A 23,813-nucleotide genomic window follows, 5' to 3' on the forward strand; every position below is an offset into this window, starting at 1 on the left:
TCTTTTCTTTTCTTTTCTTTTCTTTTCTTTTCTTTTCCTTTTTGTGTGGTTTAGGCTGGCCTCATAGAATAAATTTGGAAGCATTCTTTCCTCTTCTATTTTTTGGAGTAGTTTGAGAATATTCAGTATTAACTCTTTTTTAAATGTTAGATAAAATCCACCTGTGAAGCCATCTGGCCCTGGACTTTTGTTGGGAGGTTTTTGATTGCAGATTCAATTTTGTTACTAGTTATTGGTCTGTTGAGATTTTCTGTTTATTCCTGATTCAGTTGTAGAAGAATGTATGTTTCTAGGAATTTATTTCTTCTAGATTGTCCAATTTGTTGGCATGTAGGTTTTTAGGAGTAGTCTCTTATACTCCTTTGTATTGCTGTGGCATAGGATGTAACTTATACTCTTTCATTTCTGATAATATGTATTTGAGTAATGTCTGGGTTTTTTTTTTTTTTTTTCTTTGATGAGTCAGGCTAACAGTTTATCAATTTTGTTAATCTTTTTAAAGAACAAGGTCTTAATTTTATTGATCTTTTCTGTTTTTTTTTTTTAAATCTCTGTTTCATTTATTCCCCTCTGATCTTTGTTATTTCTTTCCTTCCACTAACTTTGGGTTATGTTTGTTGTTCTTTTTCTTGTTCCTTTAGGTGTAAGGTTAGGTTGTTTGGGATTTTTATTGTTTCTTGAAGGAGGCCTTTATCACTATAAACTTGCTTCTTAGAAACTGCTTTTGCTGTGTCTCAGAGATTTTGGATCATGGTGCTTACACTTTGATTTGTCTCCAGGTATTTTGATCTCCTCTTTATTTCTTCATTGACCCCTTGGTTGTTTAGTAGCATGTTGCTTAGCCTCCACATGTGTGTGGTTTTCAGGGTGTTTTTCTTGTGATTTCTAGTTTCATACCATTGTGATTGGAAAAGATGCTTGACATGATTCCAGCTTTCTTAATGTATTGAGACTTGTTTTGTGGCGTAACATGTGATCTCTTTTGGAGGATGTTCCATGTGCACTTGGAAAGTAGGTGTATTCCATTTTTGAATGGAAAGCTCTGTCTGTATCTATTAAATCCATCTGACCTAATATGTTGTTCAAGGCCAGTATTCCTGTATTGATTTTCTACCTGGATGATCTGTCCATTGATGTAAGTAGTGTGTTAAAGTTCCCTATTACTGTCAGTGTCTCCCTCTGTGTCTGTTAATAGTTCCTTTATGTATTTAGATGCCCCTATCTGGGTATAAAGTTGTTTACAAGTTTTATGTTTTCTTGTTGGATTAATCCTTTTATCATTATGCAATACCCTTCTTTGTCTTTTCTTACAGTCTTTGTTTTGAAGAGTATTTTGTATGATGAAAGTATTGCTGCCTTTTTTTTCATTCTATTTGCATCATGTATCTTCTTCCATCTTTTCGCTTTCAGTCTGTGTGTGTCTTTAAGTCTGAAATGAGTCTCTTGTATACAGCATATAGATGGGTCTTGTTTTTTATCCATTCTGACACCCTGTGTCTCTTGAATGGAGCATTTAGTCCATTTACATTTTAAGTAATTATTTACAGTTTTGTACTTACTGCTATTTTGTTGATTGTTTTCTGATTGTTTTTGTAGTTCTTATTCTGTTCCTTCTCTCTTTTCTCTTTCCTTTTGATTCATGACTTTCTTTAGTGTAAGGCTTGGATTTATTTTTCTTTCATTTTTGTGCATCTCTTATAAAGCTTTTGGTTTGTGGTTACCATTGGGTTGATATATAATATCCTATATGAATAGCAATATATATTAAGTTGATGGTCAGTTAAGTTTGAACACATTCTAAAAGCAGTACATTTTACAACCCTCTCCACATTTTATATATATGTCATAATTTATATCTTTTCATACTGTGTTCTTTGACTAATTTTTATAGGTACAGTTGATTTTATTACATTTGTCTTTTAACCTTCAAACTGGTTTTATAAGTGATTAATTTATTACCTTTACTGTAAGTTTGCTTTTACCAGTGAAATTTTTCCATTTCACAATTTTCTACCTAAAGAAGTTTCTTGAACACTTTTTGTAAGGACTGGTTGGTGGTGGTAAACTCCTTTAACTTTTGTTTGTCTGAGAAACTCTATTTCTCCTTTAATTCTGAATGATAATCTTCCCAGGTAGAGTATTTTTGGCTACAGGTTTTTCCTATCAGCACTTTGAATATATCTTACTACTCCCTTCTAGTCTGTAAAGTTTCTGTCAAAAAATCAAATCATAGCCTTGTATGAATGCCTTTGTATGTAACTAGTTGCTTTTCTCATGCTGCTTTCAAAATTCTGTCTTCATCATTTTTGGCATTTTAATTATTATGTGTCTTGGTGTGGACCTCTGGGTTCATTGTGTGCAGCTCTCTGTGCTTCCTGGACCTGGATGTCTGTTTCCTTCCCAGGTTAGGGAAGTTTTCAGCTATTATTTCTCAAAGTCCGTTTTCTTCCCTTTCTCTCTTCTCCTTTTGAGACACCTGTATTGTGAATATTATGACTTGATGTTGTGGTAGATAGCCTTAACTGGTCCTTATTTTTTGTTGTTGTTCTTTTTATTTATTTATTTATTTTTTTGCTGTTTACCCTGGTTGCTTTCCACCACCCTGTCTGCAGATCACTAATCCATTCTGCATCCCCTAATGTGTGGATGATCCCTGTAGTGTGCTTTTCATTTTAGTTATTGTATTCTTCAGCTCTGACTGGTTCGTTTTTATACTTTCTATTTCTTTGTTGAAGTTTTCACTGAGTTCTTTCACTCTTCTCTTCAGTCTGGTGAGTATCTTTATGACCATTACTTTGAACTCTCTGTCGGGCAGATTGCTTAACTCTGTTTCATGTACCTCTTTTTCTAGGGTTTTGTCTTGTTCTTTCCCCACTTGGATCCTATTCTTCTGTCTCTTTGTTTTGTTTAACTCTGTGTTTGTGACTATGTAGTGTATAGGTCCGCTATGTGTCCTGGTCTTGAAAGTAGTGGGCTCATGTAGAAGGTGTCCTGTGGTGCCTGCTAGCTCATTCCCCACTGGTCGCCAGCGCCAGGCGCTCCCCAGTGTCCCCAGTGTGGGTGCGGGCCCCCTCCTGTGTGGCGGGGCTGTGACGGCTGCACGGGCTATGCTGGGCGGAGCTGGCTCTCAGCTCAGCTCTCTGCAGTGACCATCACACGTGTGGGCAGGTCTCACCCTGGGCACAGCCGGCTGAGGCGTACCTGTAGGAACTGTGGTCACACGGGTGGGCAGAGGAACTTCCCATGCAGCCGAGCGGGAGGCTCAGCTGTGGCCCCTGCTGGCTCCTCACCTCCTCAGGGCAGAAGTCACTGGAGGGGCGCCACTTCCTGCCAGGGTTACTCGCTGGGTGTGGTGGGGCAAGAGGCACTTCGGAGTGGCACCTGCCAGGGCAGCTGAGTTGGGTGGGGTGGGCCCATAATGGAACACCTGGGTGAAGAAGCGGTGCTAGCACAGTAAATGGAGAGAAGCCTGTGGCCAGCTGGGCCCAAGGAGGGCGACAGAAACGGTGCCCACCTGCACTCCATTTCTTGGGAAAGCTTCTCCAGATCCCTGCCCCTCCAGCACATGTCCTAAAATTAGTCCGTAAATAAACCCCAGGCACTTTGGAAACCGCTGATTCTGTGCTGGGTCTCAGGCTAAGAGACAGAGAGTACGGGTCCTTCGGGAGTGGAGACCCCGTTCCCTGTTGCCCTCTGGCTCTCCCGTAGTTAGGCACCAGTGACTTTGCAAGCCAGACGTTGTGGGGGTATTTCTCCTTGGTGCAAGTACCCAGGGCTGGGGATGCTCCTTGAGGGGCTTGATCCCATCACTCTTCTGTGCCTGGGATATATGTCCCTCCTGCTTCTGGGTCACCACGGCGGGGGGGTGGGGGGCTTGGTTCCTGATTGCACCTGTGTTCATGACCTCGTTGACGTGGCCTCTTTATGTGTTTAGTTGTGGCAGTCTGCTCTGCCAGTCTCAGGTCATTTTCAGAACCAGTTGCATTACCTGTATTTGTTGCCTTAGTGTGTCTGTGGGGGAGGTGAGCTCCGGCCCTCCTCCTGCAGCACCTCCCTGGCTCCCGGGGCAGCAGCTGTTAACAGTGGTGTTCATATTTCAGAGAGCAATTCCATTAGATACGTCCCTCGGGTCTGAAAGTCCTTAGTTCTGGGGCTGTTCTGCAAACTCTTTCTCTATATTGATAAGAAAAGTAAAATCTTGGTAGCTAAGCAAAGGTCTTAGTAATATTAAGTTGGAACCTTTTATAAGGTAAATTATGGCTAGTGTAGGAGTTAGTGATAAGTTGTAAACTCTACCTATTGTCAAGCACTTCATCCACAATTGGAATTAGAGTGAACTACGTTTTTTTCTTTTTCTTTACCCCCTTTTTCAAAAAAAAATTTAAACTGAATCCTTTTTTACACTATAACATCTCATTGCAACTTCTAGTGTTTGAAATAAATAGTGGTTACAAGGCTGCTCCCATTTTCGGGAGCCACAGTAAACTTGAATCCCATGAAGCTGTCCAGACATCTCTTGTAACTTCAGCAGGTGCACGTCGTGGATTACCATTATCGTCCCCCTGGGCGAACATCAGCACGTGGCTCTTCTGAGTGCAGTGGTGGTGTTTGGCAGTGTGATAAACAACTACAATATTCAATAGAAGAGGAAAATGAGTCACTAAAAGTGGCGCTGTGTTTAAAGTTCACGTAATAATAAACACTGAAATTATAGAGTAGAAATGAAAATATCCAAGATTATACTACAATGCTTTCTTGTTCAGGTCACTTAAACTTTCCTTCCCTCGGTTTCTAAATGTTTGTAACGTGGTTCATGATTATGCCTCCCTCAGAGGGTTGTTTTGAAGGGTAGAGGTGTGCACGGAAGTACCATGCTCGGAACAGTGCCTGCCCCGTCCGTGCCGCCAACTGCAGACGTGTTTGCTGTCAGGACCCTTCTCCTCTCCTCATTCCTGTGGAGGTCCTCGCTGGCTCCTGCCTCACAAAGTGCAGCAGCTTCCTGACTCCCTTCCTGCCACCCCATCCATCCCCGAATGCCGCTTCTCCCTGTGTCTACTGGGGTAATGTCTCTACAGTCAGATCCGATTGTGTCACATGCCCGGTTCAAGTTTAATTTGGTCTTATCATTGCTTTCCTGATCAAACTCCTTAGTATAGACCCCAAAAAGCTTCCTGGTCTGGTCCTTACTTAATTAATGTCTCCCTTATTAATTGTCCTCCCTTTTCCTACTGTCGTTCTCTCCCGGAGTGTAGACTGTTTATTCCTTGAGATTTACCTCGGGTGTTATTTCCACCAGAAAGCCTTCCCTGACTCTCGCCCTCGTACGGAGTGTGGATTTGGTGGACGCTAGCTCTGTGTATAATGAGCACTGCTCTTGTCGTTATCAGGGAAGTTACTGTACCAACTGCAGTGTCCCTTTTTTTTGTCTCTTTCCCTGTCTTCTCACACAAGTTGTTATGAACAGGGGTTGTGTTGTCATTTTGTATCCAGAGCACCTAACAAATGATTGCCAAATAGCAGCTGTTTAACACAAGCTTGCTGAATAACCATGTACTTAATTGATGCAATAACCATGTACTTAATTGATACTTGAAGAGAGGGAAGGAAATGAGCAGTGGACCCCTCCCCTGCTATGACATCTGTTATGAAAAGGATGGGTAGGAGAAAGAGGTTCTGTTTAGGGTTAGACTTGGGCTCCAGCTCTATAACAGTTAGTTAAAAACACTGATAAGTTAACCTGTTCTAAGCCTTAGTTTCCCCATTATTATAATTTTAATTCCTAATTCATAATTGTCTTGCGTTGAACCTCACATGGTGTAATATGCGTAAAGCACGATGGGAAGGTAAGATGCCTCGCAGCCAGTACCGATGCTGACAGACAGACTCTGGAGTGAGGTTGCCTGGGGCCACACATGTGGCCTTCACGTGCTCCCTGTGTAACATGGCAGCGAAAGCAGCCCTTGCTCCTGAGGGTTATTGTGAGGAGCACATGAGATGGTGCCTCTCACGCGCTCGGTGCTCACACAGAGTTAGCATCCAGCCAGCGTTCGCTTAAAACACCCCCTCCAGTTCTTTCTGCCTTTGTCGAAATCCAGCACAACTCTCAGAACGTAGCACCTACTTCCTTTCCTAAGACTTCCTTCATTAAATCATTTTTATATAAACTCCCAAACATGATATGTAACACATTCTTGATACTTCGGCTGAACTGTACGTGACACAGAGTCTAGTTTCATATGTACAATGTAGTGATCATCATTTACATGTAATACAAAGCGACCACCAAGATGAACATAGCTACCACCTGTCCGCATCCAGAGTTGTTACCATATTAGTCACGTTCCTTATTCTGTCCATTGCATCCCCATGTCTTACTTACTTTGTAAGACTGTACCTTTCAATCCCCTTCCCCTCCTCTCTCTGGCAACCATCTGTTTGTTCTCTGTATTTATGGGTCTGTTTCTGTTTTCTTCTGTTTGTTGTGTTTGAGATTCCACATAGAGGTAAAGTCATACGGTTGTCTTTCTCTGATTTACTTCGCTTAGTATAATAGCCTCTAGGTTCACCCATATTGTCCCAAACAGATTCCTTCTTTTTCAAGATGGAGTGATATTCTAGAGTGTGTGTGTGTGTGTGTGTGTGTGTGTGTGTGTGTGTGTGTTGCGTATTCCTTACCCATTCATCTGTCGATGGGCACATGGGTTCCTTCCATGTCTTGGTTGTAAGTAATGATGCCTTGAACATAAGCGTGCACGTGTATTCTGGAATTGTCTTTTTCATTTTCGGGTTGGACCAGATGTTTTCCAGAGCTGTGGCAGCACCGAACTGCAGGGTCCTTTCCTGCAGGTGTCCCCTGGGGTTTCGTTGGTGGGCAGGGCCTGCAGTCAGACCAGATGCCTGCCCCCAGCCCACTGCTGGGGCTGCAGTCCACCTGGTGTGTGTGGTTATCTTCCCTTCTCCCCAGGGCAGGGGTCACTTAGCAGTGTTGCTGCCCCTGTCAGCACTGCTGGCCCACGGCCAGGCTTGTGATGATGCTTCAGACGGATGGTGCTGAGGGCAGGTTGGTTGGAGCATATTCCTCGGAGAGCAGGTGTGGGAGGTGCAGTGTCACGAGCAAGCTAGGTGGAGGGTGTTCTCCCTCACTGCCGCTGGTGTCGGCGTGTAGGCTGGAGTGGGTCATGTGTGAAAATCACCACACCTGTCTCAGTTCAAAGCACTGTTCAGACACTTTTCTGCCATATTCTGAGGAAAGCTTACTTTACACATCTAAAGTGATTAAACCAGATATTTTACACTCTGAATTCCCACTATCTTATAATTTTTGTTTTCCATGCATTGTTGATATATCCCACAGTGTCGTTTCTCTACTATATAATCAGGCAGTGTTTTGGGGTATGAAATTGATGTTTTCTCCTTATTATTGCACTTTAGAAGTTTGAATATTTATATAATGTTTGGAAGGTCCAGCAAACCCTCACAGAAAAGGTATACTATGATGATGAACATGAACGTAAAGAATATTGTGAAGTAAAGAAGTATGTATTAATAGAGAATACCAGTTAATAGAAGGTCAGGTATTTAAAAGATAACTTTTTTAGAATGGTTTTATTTACTTATTTAACTTTAATTTAGAGTATTTTTTTAATTTCTTTTAATCATATAGTTCAGTGTGGTTTTGGGGATGAAATTTCTATTATACTTCTCTATTTAGAGTTTGAAGAAATTCTGGAGGAATGAAGACTTTTTTAAAAAATCTTTACCACTTACAAAATGAACTTGTCAATTTTAATTTGATTTCCTTATGTACTGAATATTGTTTTAAGCAAACAGTGGTTTGCTACTTGGTATATACCAGCTTATGTTTGCTTATTGTTTCAAGAATTTTACTTTAAAAAATCTTATTTTTTTTAATTTCAAGTTTCTATTTAAATTCTAGTTAGTTAACATATATGGTAAAATTGGTTTCAGGTGTAGAATTTAATGATTCATCCCTTACACACAAAACCCAGGGCTCATCACAAACAGTGCCTTCCTTAATACCCATCCCCCAAGACAAACCATGAGAGACGATGGACTCTGAGAAACAAACTTGAGGGTTCCAGAGGGGAGGGGGGTGGGAGGATGGGTTAGCCTGATGATGGGTATTAAAGAGGGCACGTTCTGCATGGAGCACTGGGTGTTATACGCAAACAATGAATCATGGAACACTACATCAAAAACTAATGATGTAATGTATGGGGATTAACATAACATAATAAAAAAAAAGGCTATAATAAAAAAAAAATACCCATCCCCCATCTGTCCCATCCCTTCCCCCACCTCACTCCATCAACCCTCAGTTTGCTCTCTATAGTTAAACATCTCTTATGGTTTGCTTCCCTCTCTGTTTTTATCCCCTTCCCCTATGTTCATCTGTTTGTTTCTTAAATTTCACATATGAGTGAAGTCATATGGTGTTTGTCTTTCTCTGACTGACTTCACTTAACACAATACCCTCTAGCTCCATCCATGTTGTGCAAATGGCAAGATTTCATCCTTTCTGATGGCTGAGTAATATTCCATTGTATATATGAACCACATTTTCTTTATCCATTCATCTGTCGATGGACATTTAGAACTACTCTACTGTCCAGCAAGTGCACTACTAGGTATTTTCCCAAAAGATATAGAAATACTGATTTGAAGGGGCACATGCACCCTGATGTTTATAGCACATTATCACCAATAGCAAAATTATAGAAACTCTCCTTTTAGAGAAACAGATTAATTCATTCTATCTCTGTCATTCATTTTATTATGTTATTTATTGTCATTCATTTTATTCAAAGAAAAACAGACATCATCTTAAGGAAATAAATTCATGGTGCACATAATGTGGATTATGCCGAAGTATTTTCCCCATCACACTAATGTTAAAGGTCTATTATGTGTAATATTATATGTGTAAACTTAATTTGGACCCTTTTTAAATTGCAGTGTCCTCTGGCATGGCAGAGCAAGTGGGAAGGCCCAGAAGACCCCTTACAGTACCTTGGAGGTGTCGTAGCTCGGGCCCTTGCGATACAGGTGAGAGTCGGTCCCCGAGCGACGGAGCGCGTGACTCCAGCGACGCGGACGTGTGCACCGGGGTCGCTGTCCTGCCGGCAGCCGGGGACGATGCCGCTCTCAGGCTGTCCGCAGTGCTTACGGGGCATTCTTTTAAAGTGCTCCTTTTGTTTTTGTGTTTGTTTTTACTCACTGTGGCTCTTCATAACTTTTGAGAATGTAGAGAAGAATCTACACTTGTAATATATGTGGGTTGTGTGGTTGGTAACTGACACAGATTCATAACCGTGACTAATTCACTTTAGAGCATGTCCTACCCTCCCCGTAGGGAGCTGCTTTTTTCTCTTTTCCTTTTTCAACAAATCAAGTTTCTTCAGAGTGACCAGTCAGGTACCTTGCAGGAAAACTGAATGGAATAAGGAGGGATCTCAAGTGATTTTCTGAAAGGAGCAGCAAACGGTACTGATTAGTTGGTGTGCACAGTGTCCCCTGTCCCCTGCATGGTTTCGTGGAGTCTCACTCCCTTCGTCGTCCGCGGTCACACCTGCTTCACAAACGGCCTCCTTTCCATGACTTCTGCGATCGTGAGTCCTTCTAGATGAAGCACGTACCTGTCCGCAGCTTCAGCCTTGTCATTGCTCATGACTGCTCCACCTTTGAACCCCTGGACACCTTTGAACTAGACTCTCTAGACTCTTCTTGCCCAACTCAGCCTGGAATCCATGGCACATAACTTCAACCATTCCCTTTCCAGAATCTTCATTATCCTATCTCACTCTCCCTCGTGCCGCCTCCCTCCTAGAAAGTGTTGCATTGGGTTAGTCTCTGTCCATACACGAGCTGCTGAGCTCTGCTGGCGACACCAGACGGGGTCCAGTGAGGGAGGGGCTGGCCCTGCCCCTGTGTTCCACCGTGGCTGTTTCAGCCACGCACTACTTACCATTCTGTCACCACCTCCCTTTCCCTTAGCCGAGCACCTTATGTTTTACTTTATAGAGAAGATTCAAACTGTGAAATGTGGCCCTTTGAGAAGTCTGACCCTTCTCTCCCACCTACAGATTTCTCTGAACCCGCCCTCTCATCTTTGAGCTAACAGAAAGAACTGACCTTCTGCTGGTGAAGCTTCTCTTTAGCCCCGTGCACTTGATCTCCTGTGTTCTGAGCTCTGGAGACACTCCCTGCAGGGGCTCTTCCCTCACCTGCTCTTCCTCTCTCCCTCCCTCCGTGCTGCAGGGGCCCTTCCCTCACCTGCTCTTCCTCTCTCCCTCCCTCCGTGCTGCAGGGGCTCTTCCCTCACCTGCTCTTCCTCTCTCCCTCCCTCCGTGCTCCCTTGTGCCAGCTACAAGTGAGACTCCTTTAAAGGCGCCAGGACTCATCTGAACGTTTGTTGGGCTTCTAATATGACTAACCTCTGGGTTGTAGGATTGCTGGAGAAAAAAAATTCCTGGATCTGAAGTTGACATTAAAATCAGTAGGTAGAGAAGAACCAGTCAGGGACTCTGACTATCTGTCTGTCTGTCTGTCAGTCAGTCTGTCAGCTGTGCTTGCACATAAGCAGTAAGTGCCAGAAGATGGAGGGGGCGAAGGAGCGGGCAGGAGCGTGGGGCAGGCCGGGAGGAAGGACAGACAGTCCCTAAGTCACCTAGGGAGGCAGAAGTGCTCTAAGTTCTTGGTGTGCTCTAATTGCGTGGCTCTGGTAAGTTGTCAGCCCATGTTTGTGTCAGTGTTTTTCGCTTTTCTTTCCTATCAAGGGCAGGAACTGTGTTAGCTGGAAAAGGCAGCCTGTTACACTGTGCGTGTAATATATGTGTAAGTGCACTTAATTACGTGCATGTAACAATAAACACGTTGATATTGAATTTAATCTTTAAAACAATTTTACATGAATTACAATTTTCTGGCATGATTATTTATACTAAGTGTATCAAATAATCATCACAGCTGAAAAATTCTCCACTGTCACTTACACTGTGTAATTTCTTAAAAGCTTTATACTCATTTAGCCTTAATTGTAATGATAGAACACCCTCCTAGCCCTCAGGATAACTTCTACGCTTGACCGTAGCTTGTCTTCCATCCTTCTAACCGGGGAATATGCAGCGTTTATCATTTCTGCCACCACTTAGGAATATGGTTTTTTCACTTGTTTTGTTTTCCTGTGTTAATTTTTTTGTTGTTACAAACGTCCAGAGATAAGCGCTTTCCTGAGGTCAGTGCTAGTGTTTGGGATTCACAGGGGCCTCCTGTGTGTCCCAGGTGAGAATCCAGAGCAGCTTGTGGGGTGCAGGGCAGCCATGTCGCCGTGCGGGCGGGCGGGGAGGAGGGGGTGAGGGCACAGAGCTGCTGTGGGAACCGTGTGACGAGCAGCGGCTCTGGCTTCCTCGTGAAGCTGTGACGCTGAGTCCATTGAGACCGCTGTGCGGCCGCCGGGGCTCGGGTCCAGCCGTGGCTCACACCGTTCGGAGGCATGACGGAGAGGGAAACGAGAACAGGCTGCTGGGAGTGTCGTTACAGGGTTCTGTGCAGATGAGGGGAGACCGGCCGGGGTGGCGGTGCTGTTCGTGCATCGATTGACTCATCCAGCCGAGGTACCGGGAGCAGCTACTTGAAGGGCGCTTTGAGGGAAGTGCTGGCGACACGGTGGTTAGGAAGCTGATAGGCTCCTGCCTCATGGCCTGGACATTCCTGACCTTCATTCAGTGCGGCATGTAAAGCATGTAAAGCCTTGGCTCCCAGCCCTTCTCTGAAGTTGTGCATGTAGAGTAGCAAGCACATAGACACACTGTGTGTCCAAGGAACTGCCCATACAGTGTCTCAGGAAAGACAGACGCAGAGTAAACAACGGTACAAACCATGAAGGATGTACAGTGACTTGGAGCAAACAGCAGGAGCCCCTCACGGACGGGGAACCGGGAAGCGACGCCCGAGCCCAGAGCGCAGGAGGACTAGCCCATCGGGGAGGAGAGGCGAGTGCGCCAGACGAGGGCAGGGCCAGCGTCCGGAGGAAGCCCAGTGCTTTCCTGAACTACAAGCCATGTTTAAGGGACTCCTCCTGACTGTGTCCACATCACACTTTCACTGCTAACCAGACTTGGACTGCCGTGTGTCGGCGGCAAGCTTTCATGCCCATTTTTTAGGAATGAGTTCCTGCTTAGGTTTCTTGTCTTTTGTTTTAAAATTGAGAGTGACCGCTTCAGCTCCACCCAGGATTTTTTTTTTTTTTTTGGCTTAACTCAAGCCACTGGCTGATACACTCATATACTACCATATTTGGCCACCTTCCTTCTTATGTTAGAATCTTGTTATTTATTTATATCAACTTTTAGCAACTTTGAAGTCTGGGGAGATCCAAACAATAAATAGAATTAGTAAATACCAGTTAGCATGTCACATAAATTCTCCTTAAGGTTTTTCAGGAAGTAAAGATAACAAAATAAGCAACACCAATCTAAACAACTATATATCTTTTTTTTTAAGATTATTTATTTATTTGAGAGAGAGAGAGTGTGTGTGCAAGTGGGGAGGGGCACAGGGGGAGGGAGAAAGAATCTGAAGCGGACTCTCCACTGAGCGCAAGGCCGGGAGCCACCCACATGCCCCAAACAACTATCTATCTGGGAGAAAACAGCAGATGTGATGCAACCTAGAGATGCTCAGTGTCCCCTCCTGTCCCCACTCTGCCCAAATGGATCCCCCTGCCATGGCCTGGATCCATTCTGGACGAGGCCTAAAACGGGCTCTGTATTAGATTGCCAGCGTACGCCTTCTATGAGCAGGTGCTCTTAACGTTGGGTTCTTTCCAACCCTCCCTGCCCAGCAGTGCTGGGAGGCAGGTCTTCCCGTCGTACAGGTATCGGTCCCTACACTTCCCTTTCCCTCTTGTGTTCTCCTGAGATTCTGTTTAGATGCCACAGTGTCTTTTGTTCAGATAATATCAGGCAGTTTCTAGCGTGTCTGCTAAAATGCTTCTTGAGACCTTAGCCACACAGATTGCTTCTCTGTTACATTTTTCTTCTCCTCTCCACTTCAAGAAGACTGATTGTTCACTGAAAAAAATCTGTGAGCCTCTAGCTCTTACCCTTCCCTCTTTGACCTTGACTGTTCTCTAAGGACTCAGACTGGCATTTCTGGATCTAGAAGTCTCATGAAACCCTTTTTGGGTTCATCTAAATAGCTCTTCGCATTTTCCTAGATGTAAAATCTGAGCATCAGGTCACTTTTCTTTTCGGTGTACCACTTTATATATTCAGACTTTTAAAATGATCTAATGAAGGACAGAAAGAGAAAACAAACATTTGTAAGAACTGAGCTCTTTCTGGAGATCAGGCATGTACATGCTGTACATGAAATCTAGTAATATTTACAACACACGAGGTGGGTGTTATTTCCATTTTTAAAGATAGGAAAAATAAAACCCCAATTTCAAAAATAAACAGTTTACAGAAATGATACGGTAAATGAGAGAACTCACACTAAAGTGCCCTTTCTGTAAAAACATGTGAGTTTTTGATCATTCCATAGACTATCAGCAACATTTTAGATTCTCACTCTCCCCCTTGAAACTTTCTACGTTGGCTTCTATCCATACAGTCATTCCCACGAAAGTCCGTGACAACTCCATCCTTCCTATGACAGAGGCCGAAAGTCTTGGAATCACTGTTAACTCCCGACCTCTCCTCATGTGTGTCCGTCCTGCCAGAAACATGATCTTGCCTCTATATTCAGAGTGTACTCAGACATACCTCTTCACCCGCTAATACCTTGACTGACGGCATTGCCAGTGCGGCCGCCGCCTAACTAGGACTGCTTCTACCCTTGCCCCTCCCTCCCTGGTCGGTTCTCGGCCAAGCAGTCTGAATGTTCTGGCTAAAGCATAAATCAGGTGAGATCATTCCTCTCTTGGGAATACCCTCATGATTCCTTACCTCATCCAGAGTCACAGAACCCTTCCATCAACCCACAGGTAAAGGTCAGGCTTCTTACCTCTCTGATTTCCTCCTCTTTTCGCTCCCTCATTTAGTTTGCTCCAGCCGTGCTGGCCTCTGGGCTGCTCAGTGAACAGACCAACATACTCCCCACCAGGGCTTTATTCTTGCTGCTTCCTCTGCCCAGGCTGCTGCCCCCAGATTCTGCACAAAGTCATTTTCTGTCTTTGAGCTCTTTGTTCCAACGTCACCTCAGCAAGGTCTTCCCTGGCCATGCTGTTTCAGGTCGCAGCCCCCCTCCTTTCCTTCTTTATTTTTCGCCAGAGCCTATATCCCCAGCTAACATTCCATGCATTTCACTGAATTAATTTTCTTTGTATTCCTCCACTTAAATGGAAGCTTCATACGGGCAGATATTTTTGTCTGTTTACTGCTCTATCCAAGCGTGTAGAACAGTGGCTTGCCACAAGTAGGTTTTTCAATATCTGATGAATAAATGAATGATTTGATCACTTTTAGGGTTATTCTCAAGGAAACTGACATAAATCTCTTTCACATTTCCTAATCAGCGTGATTTACCTCCCAATATGTATTCTGTATTCTGTAGCATCTGTGACATACTTAGGAGATTTAATTTCTATTTAAATCTGCCCAATAGATGTTAGTTTAATTTTTTACTCTACAATCGAACATTTGAAGATTTGTTTTCTCTTAAGATCCTAAATATTAAAAGCAATCATATTTTTTAATTTTTCATTTTTTTTTCTGAGGTATCTTACTCTACTTTGGAAGGTTCTGCAGTACTTTGCATTCCTAGAAAAGTCTTTATTTTCCTAACTCCTTTTAGTAACTCTCACAGTCCTTAGTACAGTGTTTTACCCATAGTAGGCACTCGGTAAAATTATGCATAGGAAAACATATAAACAGAATTGAAAAAGCAGTCTGTATGAGGTCTAAAACTTCTAGCATCCCTATTTTTATATACTGTACTCAGCTAGAAGTTGTATGTTATGCATCTTTTTAATTCATATTCTCTTTCTTTCTTTCTCTCTCTCTCTTTTTCTTTCCTTCTTTTGCTTCTGTTTTGTGCCACCACTATTCTAAGTGCTGGAAGTACACAGTAATGAGGAAATCATGAATTCCTAACAAGAGGAATCTCTATATTTAGTTAAGGAAATAGATAATAAACAAATAAATAGATTCATATTGGAATTTTGTGAAAAAAATATATCTTGGCCCAAATCCTGAGATTTAAGATTAACATACAGCCAAGCTTTAAACTGTGTTGTCACTATCATAGAATGAACTTAGGGTACATAACCAAATATTACCCAGTAAAACAGAGCTGTTGCTATAGCAGTATTAACGAGATTTTAGGAGTTACATTTTGTACGGGGACAGTAATTTCTCCACACTGTTAGCTGATAAATTCTGCCTGTGTTCAACTGTCTCGCACGTTTGGAATACTAAGTGGTAGTCTGTGGTCTGTGATGATCCGCAGTTTTATGGAAGCGATCCTATAAACCGTGCTATTTGTACTGCCTGCAGAAGAAAAATCTTGGTTCTAGAAAAGTGACAATATAGCAACATAACTGGCTTTCAAGATAACAAAATCTTCCCTGAATTTTTATCTGCATCTCACTTTTATCACATGCATACCAATTTCGGCAGCGCCGGGCGTGCCATAGTAAGAGCCTCTTTACCGTGGAAAGCGTGCACAGACTGTGAGCGGACACGCGAGGGTTCCTGCAGAATCAGCAGGTTCTAGCAGATGGGCTGTGGTCCCCGCCGGAGACCAGCCGTGGGGGTGCTCGTGTTCTCAGGGCTCCCCTGGGTGCACACAGCCGCTTCCCCCTGGCCAGGGCGTCCGCTTGTTAGTTGGGGAAGGACACAGCTGCACGGGGTTGTCTGTGTCCTGCAGCCTTGGCTTGGGCCGCAGAAGAGCAGTGCAAGTGTCCTGGGGCCGGTGGACTCCGTCCCCAGCCTGGTGCTCCCCGAGGGAAGGCTCCAGCCCGCAGAAGGAGGAGCGGCCTCAGCCGTGGGTGGTAGCAGCCCTCCGGCTGCTGCGTCGTGGGTTTAGGGGTCTCTGTGGTCTCCCCTCTCCCAAGTGCTCATTGTCACACCCCGTCTATACCCGCCCTGGCTTCCTCCCTTCAGCCTTGGTGCATGCTCCCATCCGCCATGGTCCCATCGTCCCAGCTGCGTGGAAAGGGGGCGGGGACACCGCAATGCAAATGGTATTGTGATGACATCATGACAGCCCTGGGGCCACCAGCCGTGGGGGTTCCTTCCATGCGCGCGCTCCCAAAGGGCCAGGCCCGGGGGCCAGTCCGCTGGTCAGCCCCGCTGCAGGCCAAGCCCGCCGACGGTGGCTGGCTGGTCCCTGTGGTTTCCCGGCCGCGGGCCTCCACTCTCCCCCTGCTCCGCCTGGCCACCTGCCGTTTCTAGCAAACGTGTCCCCGGTTTTCCTGCTGTAGTCAGAGTCTGGCCGGGGAGGTCGTGAACCATCCTGAGTCCCCGAAAGCCCTCGCCACGTGGTTCCATGGTCAGTGTAACTGGACCACGCGGTCCTGGCTCCCCTCACCGTCGGTTCCGTGCCTTCCGTCGGGGCCCCTGTGTCCTGAGCTCCTTGCACCTGGATGGCTCCGCAGGCGAGGAGAGCACTCCCCTGCGCACCGGGTGGAGGGACTCTGGGCTGTGGGCTCATCTGGCTGTGGTTGCACGGAGCACTGAAGCGGACTCGGCGATGCTGCTGCTAACCCCGACCTGTGCGTCCAGTGGAGATAGCCCAGCGAAGTACTTTGCCTTGAACATGAGAGCCTCACCTTAAGTGAGTCTCAAGAAACCACTTTTTTACTAAATGTCCTGAAGATGATTGCTAATCTATATCTGTGATTTGTGAAGCTTTTTTTAACCTCTGTGGGTTTTTAAAATCTCAAAGTTTTTTTCTAAACAAGTATTCTTTTAATGTCTATTGTTTCTGAAATTTTAAAAGTGAGAAAATAAATATATGCTAGATAAAATTTTTTTTTCCATCTTGTTTTTATGTTTGAATTGAAGATGACCCACATTAGATATTTTGGTAAATGATATCAGAGATTTTTCCTCCTTGAGAAATTTTAGAATGGCGAAGTTGATAGCCATTGTTATTTTATTCTCTCAAGATAGTAGTCCGACTAGGACTTCCCCTTGAAGGACTCCCGGTTAGAGAGCACTAACCAACCTACAAGTAAATTTTGTTCTTCAGTGTTGTTTTATTTCATGTTGCAAATGCAAGTATGTCAGTTTTATAAAGATCTGGATTTCACCATAGCCAAATCGGCATATTATACTTTGTATTAGTTAAGATTTATTTATATATTTTTTTTACTAAAATGCTTCTAACATTATTCCTTACACCTATCTAGCTATTGCATTCTCTCTTGAGATGTGTATTATTGACCTGTTTCTCTACTTACTGAACTGTAAATTTCATTTTTTCACATAATATGAACAATTTCACAGTCATTATTTTAAAAATTTTACTCTTGCAATAACAAGTACATATATATCCTTTAGTCTAAGAATTTCAACCTATAGAACAGATAGGGGTTCTTTTTACTCCAAGTGGCATATAAAATGCCCATCTATATATGATCGTAAATAAACTAAATATTAATGTCACACCTGGTTGGCATTAGTAACATTGTTACACTTACTAGATAGGGTAGTAACATCTGTGCTTTACAAATATTGATGTTGTTCATTTCTGGGATGCCAGTACTTTTTAAAAGTAGGCATCTATTTATTGGGCTTACCAGAAGGTGAAGGCAAATAATAGATCTTAGCCAAATATTGAAGCTGAACTGAACTTTATTTCTAATTAGTATTAGGATGCTAGAAAGAAAATTGATGTTTAATTAAGGGAGCTAGAAAGTGAGTGGGTCGGAGAGGGTATCGCTTTGGTATGATGGGCAGGTAAGGCCTCTCTTAGGAGGTGATATTTAAACAGAGACTTGAGTGAGGAAGCAAACCAGGAACATGCCAGAGAGAAAAGTCTCAGCATAGGAACCAGCATGTGTAGAATCTGAGAGACGAATGGGCTTCGCTTCCGTACAGGATAAAAAGTGAGGGAGTCTGGAGACTAGAGCTGGGGCACCTGCATGGCGGGCCACGGGCTTCCGTGTGGTTGCCGGGAGGCCTTCACGGTATCTTCTTTAAATTTCATTATTTTTAATGCATGTATCAAAAACTGTTCATGGAGGCCCAACAGTGCTGTTTAGATATCGGTAGAGAACTGTTTTACCCAGTTTTTCCCCTAAATTCATCCATTTAAAGAATAACAATTGCCTTAATTTCAACCACATAATCAGCCAGGAACATTATTCATAAATGAAATCACAGTGAATTTTATGTTTATCACGTATGACTAGAATATTTGTCATTAAAAATAATCTTACCAAGGCATGATTATGGTAAAAAATAAATTTTCTGATCTTTCTATTTTCACTTAAAACGCAACTTTCAGGTTTCATCTAAAAACAAATTGAAGGGGCACCTCGGTGGCTTAGTCTGTTAAGCATCCACCTTTTGATTTGGGGTCAGGTCATGATCTCGGGGTTGTGGGATCAGCCCCACGTCAGGCTCCGTGTTGGTTGTGGAGCCTGCTTAAGATTTTCCCTCTCCCTCTACACCCCCTGCACATGTGCTCATCTCTCTCTCAAATAAAAAATAAATAAAATCTTTTAAAAAAGTTAAAAACAAATTGAAGCTGTAATCTTGCTCATTGAATTCTATTTTGCTCAGCCTTGAACCCTAAAATTTTCTTGTACAGGATATGGCAATTGAAAGCTCACTTTTTCCTAAAAAATTATTAAGTAACATTTTTACAAACATACATATTTTCAAAGTCTCCAACTAAAAATTGTCAGATTGGATAAAATAAAATTCAAATATGAAACTATTTTTCCCCACCATTTATTGAATATTTTTTCCATTCCCCAGTGATCTGTGATGCTGCCTTATAAAATATTGAATTCTTATATTTTTTCTCATTTTGATCAGAGATGGAAGTTCAGCTTCCTTTTCTAAGATACATGATATATTTCATAAATGTGTATGAACACTTGCAGTGGATTTTTTGCCTGTGATGCTTTTCTTTTGCCCTTTGAGTTCATCTTAAAAAGTTTATTATATGAATTTAATTTTGTTACAGTAATGATATAGATGTAATTCTATATTTAACTGATTTCATTACTGATAACTAATAGCTTTGGCATCTGACTTCTACATCCTTAAAAATCTTAGTTTTGACTGATAAAAAATCAGTTGAAGAACATTTTTGAGTAATGTTTAAAAGAAAAGGTACAGTTGTGTATTTATTTTCTGAACTCTAGCCTATAAAAAAGTGATACCTAGTTGTATTCACAAATTAAAGGTAAGTTAACTAGATATAAAATTTTTCAGGGAAAAGCCTTTTACTTCAAAATTCTGTATATATTGGTTCATATAGGAGTAGAATTCTCATGAAACATTTTTCATTTCTTTTCTGGCTTTCCACTTAATACCTTTTTTTAAAAATTGAAATATAATTGACATACAACATCCTGCTAGTTCCACATGTGCATCCTAGTGATGTACATCATAGAGATTGTACATAACATGACATCACGATGTAATGTATATGTTAAAAAAAACAAATACTGATGTTCATTTCTGCGATGCCAGGACTTTTTTTTTTTTTAATTATATTAGTCACCATACATTACATCATTAGTTTTTGATGTAGTGTTCCATGATTCATTGCTTGCATATAACACCCAGTGCTCCATTCAATACGTGCCCTCTTTAATACCCATCACGAGGCTAACCCATCCCCCCACCCCCGCCCCTCTAAAACCCTCAGTTTGTTTCTCGGAGTCCATAGTCTCTCATGGTTCGTCTCCCCCTCCGATTTCCCCCCCTTCATCTTTCCATTTCTACTATTTTTTTTTTAACATATAGTGTATTATTTGTTTCAGAGGTACAGCTCTGTGATTCAACAGTCTTACACAATTGACAGTGCTCACAATAGCACATACCCTCCCCAATGTCCCATCACCCAGCCACCCCATCCCTCCCACCCCACCCCCCACTCCAGCAACCCTCAGTTTGTTTCCGGAGATTAAGAATTCCTCATATCAGTGAGATCATATGACACATGTCTTTCTCTGATTGACATAATACCCTCCAGTTCCATCCACGTCATTGCAAATGGCAGGATTTCGTGGGGTTTTTTTTTGATGGCTGCATAATATTCCATTGTATATATATATACCACATCTTCTTTATCCATTCATCTGTCGATGGACATCTTGGCTCTTTTCATAGTTTGGCTATTGTAGACATTGCTGCTATAAACATTGGGGTGTACGTACCCTTTTAGATCACTACATTTGTATCTTTGGGGTAAATACCCAGTAATGCAATTGCTGGGTCATATGGTAGCTCTATTTTCAACTTTTTGAGGAACCTCCATACTGTTTTCCAGAGTGGCTGCACCAGCTTGCCTTCCCACCAACAGTGTAGGAGGGTTCCCCTTTCTCCGCATCCCCGCCAACATCTGTCGTTTCCTGACTTGTTAACTTTAGCCATTCTGACTGGTGTGAGGTGGTATCTCATTGAGGTTTTGATTTGGATTTCCCTGATGCCGAGCGATGTTGAGCACTTTTTCATGAGTCTGTTGGCCATTTGGATGTCTTCTTTAGAGAAATGTCTTTTCATGTCTTAGCCCATTTCTTGATTGGATTCTTTGTTCTTTGGGTGTTGAGTTTGATAAGTTCTTTATAGATTTTGGATACTAGCCCTTTATCTGATATGTCATTTGCAAATATCTTCTCCCATTCTGTCGGTTGTCTTTTGGTTTTGTTGACTGTTTCTTTTGCTGTGCAGAAGCTTTATATCTTGATGAAGTCCCAATAGTTCATTTTTGCCCTTGCTTCCCTTGCCTTTGGCAATGTTTCTAGGAAGAAGTTGCTGCGGCTGAGGTCGAAGAGGTTGCTGCCTGTGTTCTCCTTTAGGATTTTGATGGACTCCTGTCTCACATTGAGGTCTTTCATCCATTTTGAGTCTATTTTTGTGTGTAGTGTAAGGAAATGGTCCAGTTTCATTCTTCTGCATGTGGCTGTCCAATTTTCCCAACACCATTTGTTGAAGAGACTGTCTTTTTTCCATTGGACAGTCTTTCCTGCTTTGTCGAAGATGAGTTGACCATAGAGTTGAGGGTCCATTTCTGGGCTCTCTATTCTGTTCCATTGATCTATGTGTCTGTTTTTGTGCCAGTACCATACTGTCTTGATGATGACAGCTTTGTAATAGAGCTGGAAGTCCGGAATTGTGATGCCACCAGCTTTGCTTTTCTTTTTCAACATTCCTCTGGTTATTCGGGTCTTTTCTGGTTCCATAGAAATTTTAGGATTATTTGTTCCATTTCTTTGAAAAAAGTTGATAGTATTTTGATCAGGATTGCATTAAATGTGTAGATTGCTCTAGGTAGTATTGACATTTTCATGATATTTGTTCTTCTAATCCATGAGCATGGAACGTGTCTTCCTCAATTTCTTTCATGAGTATTCTATAGTTTTCTGAGTACAGATTCTTTGCCTCTTTGGTTAGATTTATTCCTAGGTATCTTACGGTTTTGGGTGCAATTGTAAATGGGATCGACTCCTTAATTTCTCTTTCTTCTGTCTTGTTGTTGGTGTATAGAAATACAGCTGATTTCCGTGCATTGATTTTATATCCTGCCACTTTACTGAATTCCTGTATGAGTTCTAGCAGTTTTTGGGTGGAGTCTTTTGGGTTTTCCACATAAAGTATCATATCATCTGCAAAGAGTGAGGGTTTGACTTCTTTGCCGATTTGGATGCCTTGGATTTCTTTTTGTTGTCTGATTGCTGTGGCTAGGACTTCTAATGCTATGTTGAATAGCAGTGGTGATAGTGGACATCCCTGTCATGTTCCTGACCTTAGGGGGAGAGCTCTTAGTTTTACCCCATTGAGAGTGATATTTGCTGTGGGTTTTTCATAGATGGCTTTTATGATATTGAGGTCTGTATCCTCTATCCCTATACTCTGAAGAGTTTTACTCAAGAAAGGATGCTGTGCTTCGTCAAATGCTTTTTCTGCATCTATTGAGAGTTATATTGAGAGATATATGGTTCTTGTTCTTTCTTTTATTAATGTATTATATCACATTGATTGATTTGCGGATGTGGAACCTACCTTGCATCCCAGGAATAAATCCCACTTGGTTGTGGTGAATAATCCTTTTAATGTACTGTTGGATCCTATTGGCTAGTATTTTGGTGAGAATTTTTGTGGGATGCCAGGACTTTTTAAAAGTAGGCATCTATTTATTGGGCTTACCAGAAGTTGAAGGCAAATAATAGATCTTAGCCAAATATTGAACCTGAACTGAACTCTTGGTTTTTTTTCTTGCTATATATTACATAATATATTCAAATATGACTATATATTGCATAATGATTCCCATAAATCTAGTTTCAATCTGTCACCATACAAAGTCATTGCAGTATTATTGACAATATTCTCTGAGCTGTACAATACACATCCAGGAGTTACTTATTTTATAACTCTGAGCGTATACCTCTTAAACGTCTTTACCACTGTTGCCTGTCCTCCATAACCTCTCTGCTGTGGTTAACCAAGCAGTTTCTTTCCTCTATCTGTAAGTCTGTTTCTGTTTTGTTTTATTTGTCTTCCTCTGTCTGATTTGTTTTACTTACCATAATACCTTCTATGTCCACCATTGTTTTTGCAAATGGCAAGATTTTATTCTTTTGTATTGGCTGAGTCATATGTCGTTGTACACACACCAGATCTTCTTTATCCATTCATCTTTTGAAGGACACTTAGGCTGCTTCAGTGTCTTGGCTACTATAAATAGTGCAGCAACGAACATAAGGGTGAATCTGTCTCTTCAAATTGGTGTTTTCATTTTCTTTGCGTAAATATCCAGAGATGGAATTGCTGGATCTTATCTGTATTTCTATTTTAAATTTTTTTGAAGAACCTCCATCCTATTTTCCATAGTGGTTGTACCAGTTTGCATTCCCACCAACAGTGCATGAGGGTTTCATTTTCTCCACATTCTCGCTTGTACTTCTTACTTTTTGTCTTCTTGATATTAGCCATTCTGACAGGTGTGAGGTGATATCTCATCATGGTTTTGATTTTCATTTCCCTGATGATTAGTGATGCCGAGCATTTTTTCAGGTGTGTGTTGACCATCTGTATGTCTGATTTGGGAAAAAATGTCTATTTAATTCTCTGCCCATTTTTTAATCTCTTCTTTTGTATTAAGTTATGTAAGTTTTTTATGTATTTTGAAGATTAACCCTTTATCAGATGTGTGGTTTGCACAGATTTCCCTTTCAGTAGGCTGCCTTTTCATTTTGTCGATGGTTTCCTTCACTGTGCTTAGCTTTTTAATTTGATATAATTCCATTTCTTTATTTTAGCTTTTGTTGACCTTGCCTGAAGAGACTGGTCCAAAAACACATTGCTAAGAGCTTCTTGCCTGTGTTTTCTTCTAGGAGTTTTGTGGTTTTAGATCTTACATTCAAATCTTAATCCATTATGAATTTATTTTCACATATGATGTTAGAAGTGGTCCAGTTTTATTCTTTTGCAGGTAGCTGCCCAGTTTTCCCAGCACTGCTTCTTAAGGAGATCTTTTCCCCATTGTGTATTCTTGTCTCCTTCGTCCATTAATTGACTATGGAGCATGTGTTTATTTCTGGGCTCTTTATTGTGTTCCATTGATCTATATGTTTATATTTGTGCCAGTACCGTACTGTTTTG

At 42.1% G+C, this 23,813-nt stretch overlaps 1 protein-coding gene across 11 annotated transcripts in view; it reads left to right on the forward strand.

The window, feature by feature from the left end:
- Positions 1-23,813, forward strand: part of DYNC2H1 (dynein cytoplasmic 2 heavy chain 1) — a 300,244-nt gene that overhangs the window by 243,520 nt on the left and 32,911 nt on the right. For all 11 annotated transcript variants that reach the window (XR_004302235.1, XM_032427898.1, XM_032427903.1 and 8 more), the window contains one exon: positions 8,977-9,066. Coding sequence is in view for 10 of the 11 variants with exons in the window: in XM_032427898.1 (XP_032283789.1) it covers positions 8,977-9,066 (90 nt within the window). In the remaining variant the exon portion in view is untranslated. The remainder of the gene's footprint in view (positions 1-8,976; positions 9,067-23,813) is intronic.

The sequence above is a fragment of the Phoca vitulina genome, unplaced genomic scaffold, assembly GCF_004348235.1.
Source record: "Phoca vitulina isolate PV1807 unplaced genomic scaffold, GSC_HSeal_1.0 scaffold38, whole genome shotgun sequence".
NCBI lineage: Eukaryota > Metazoa > Chordata > Mammalia > Carnivora > Phocidae > Phoca > Phoca vitulina.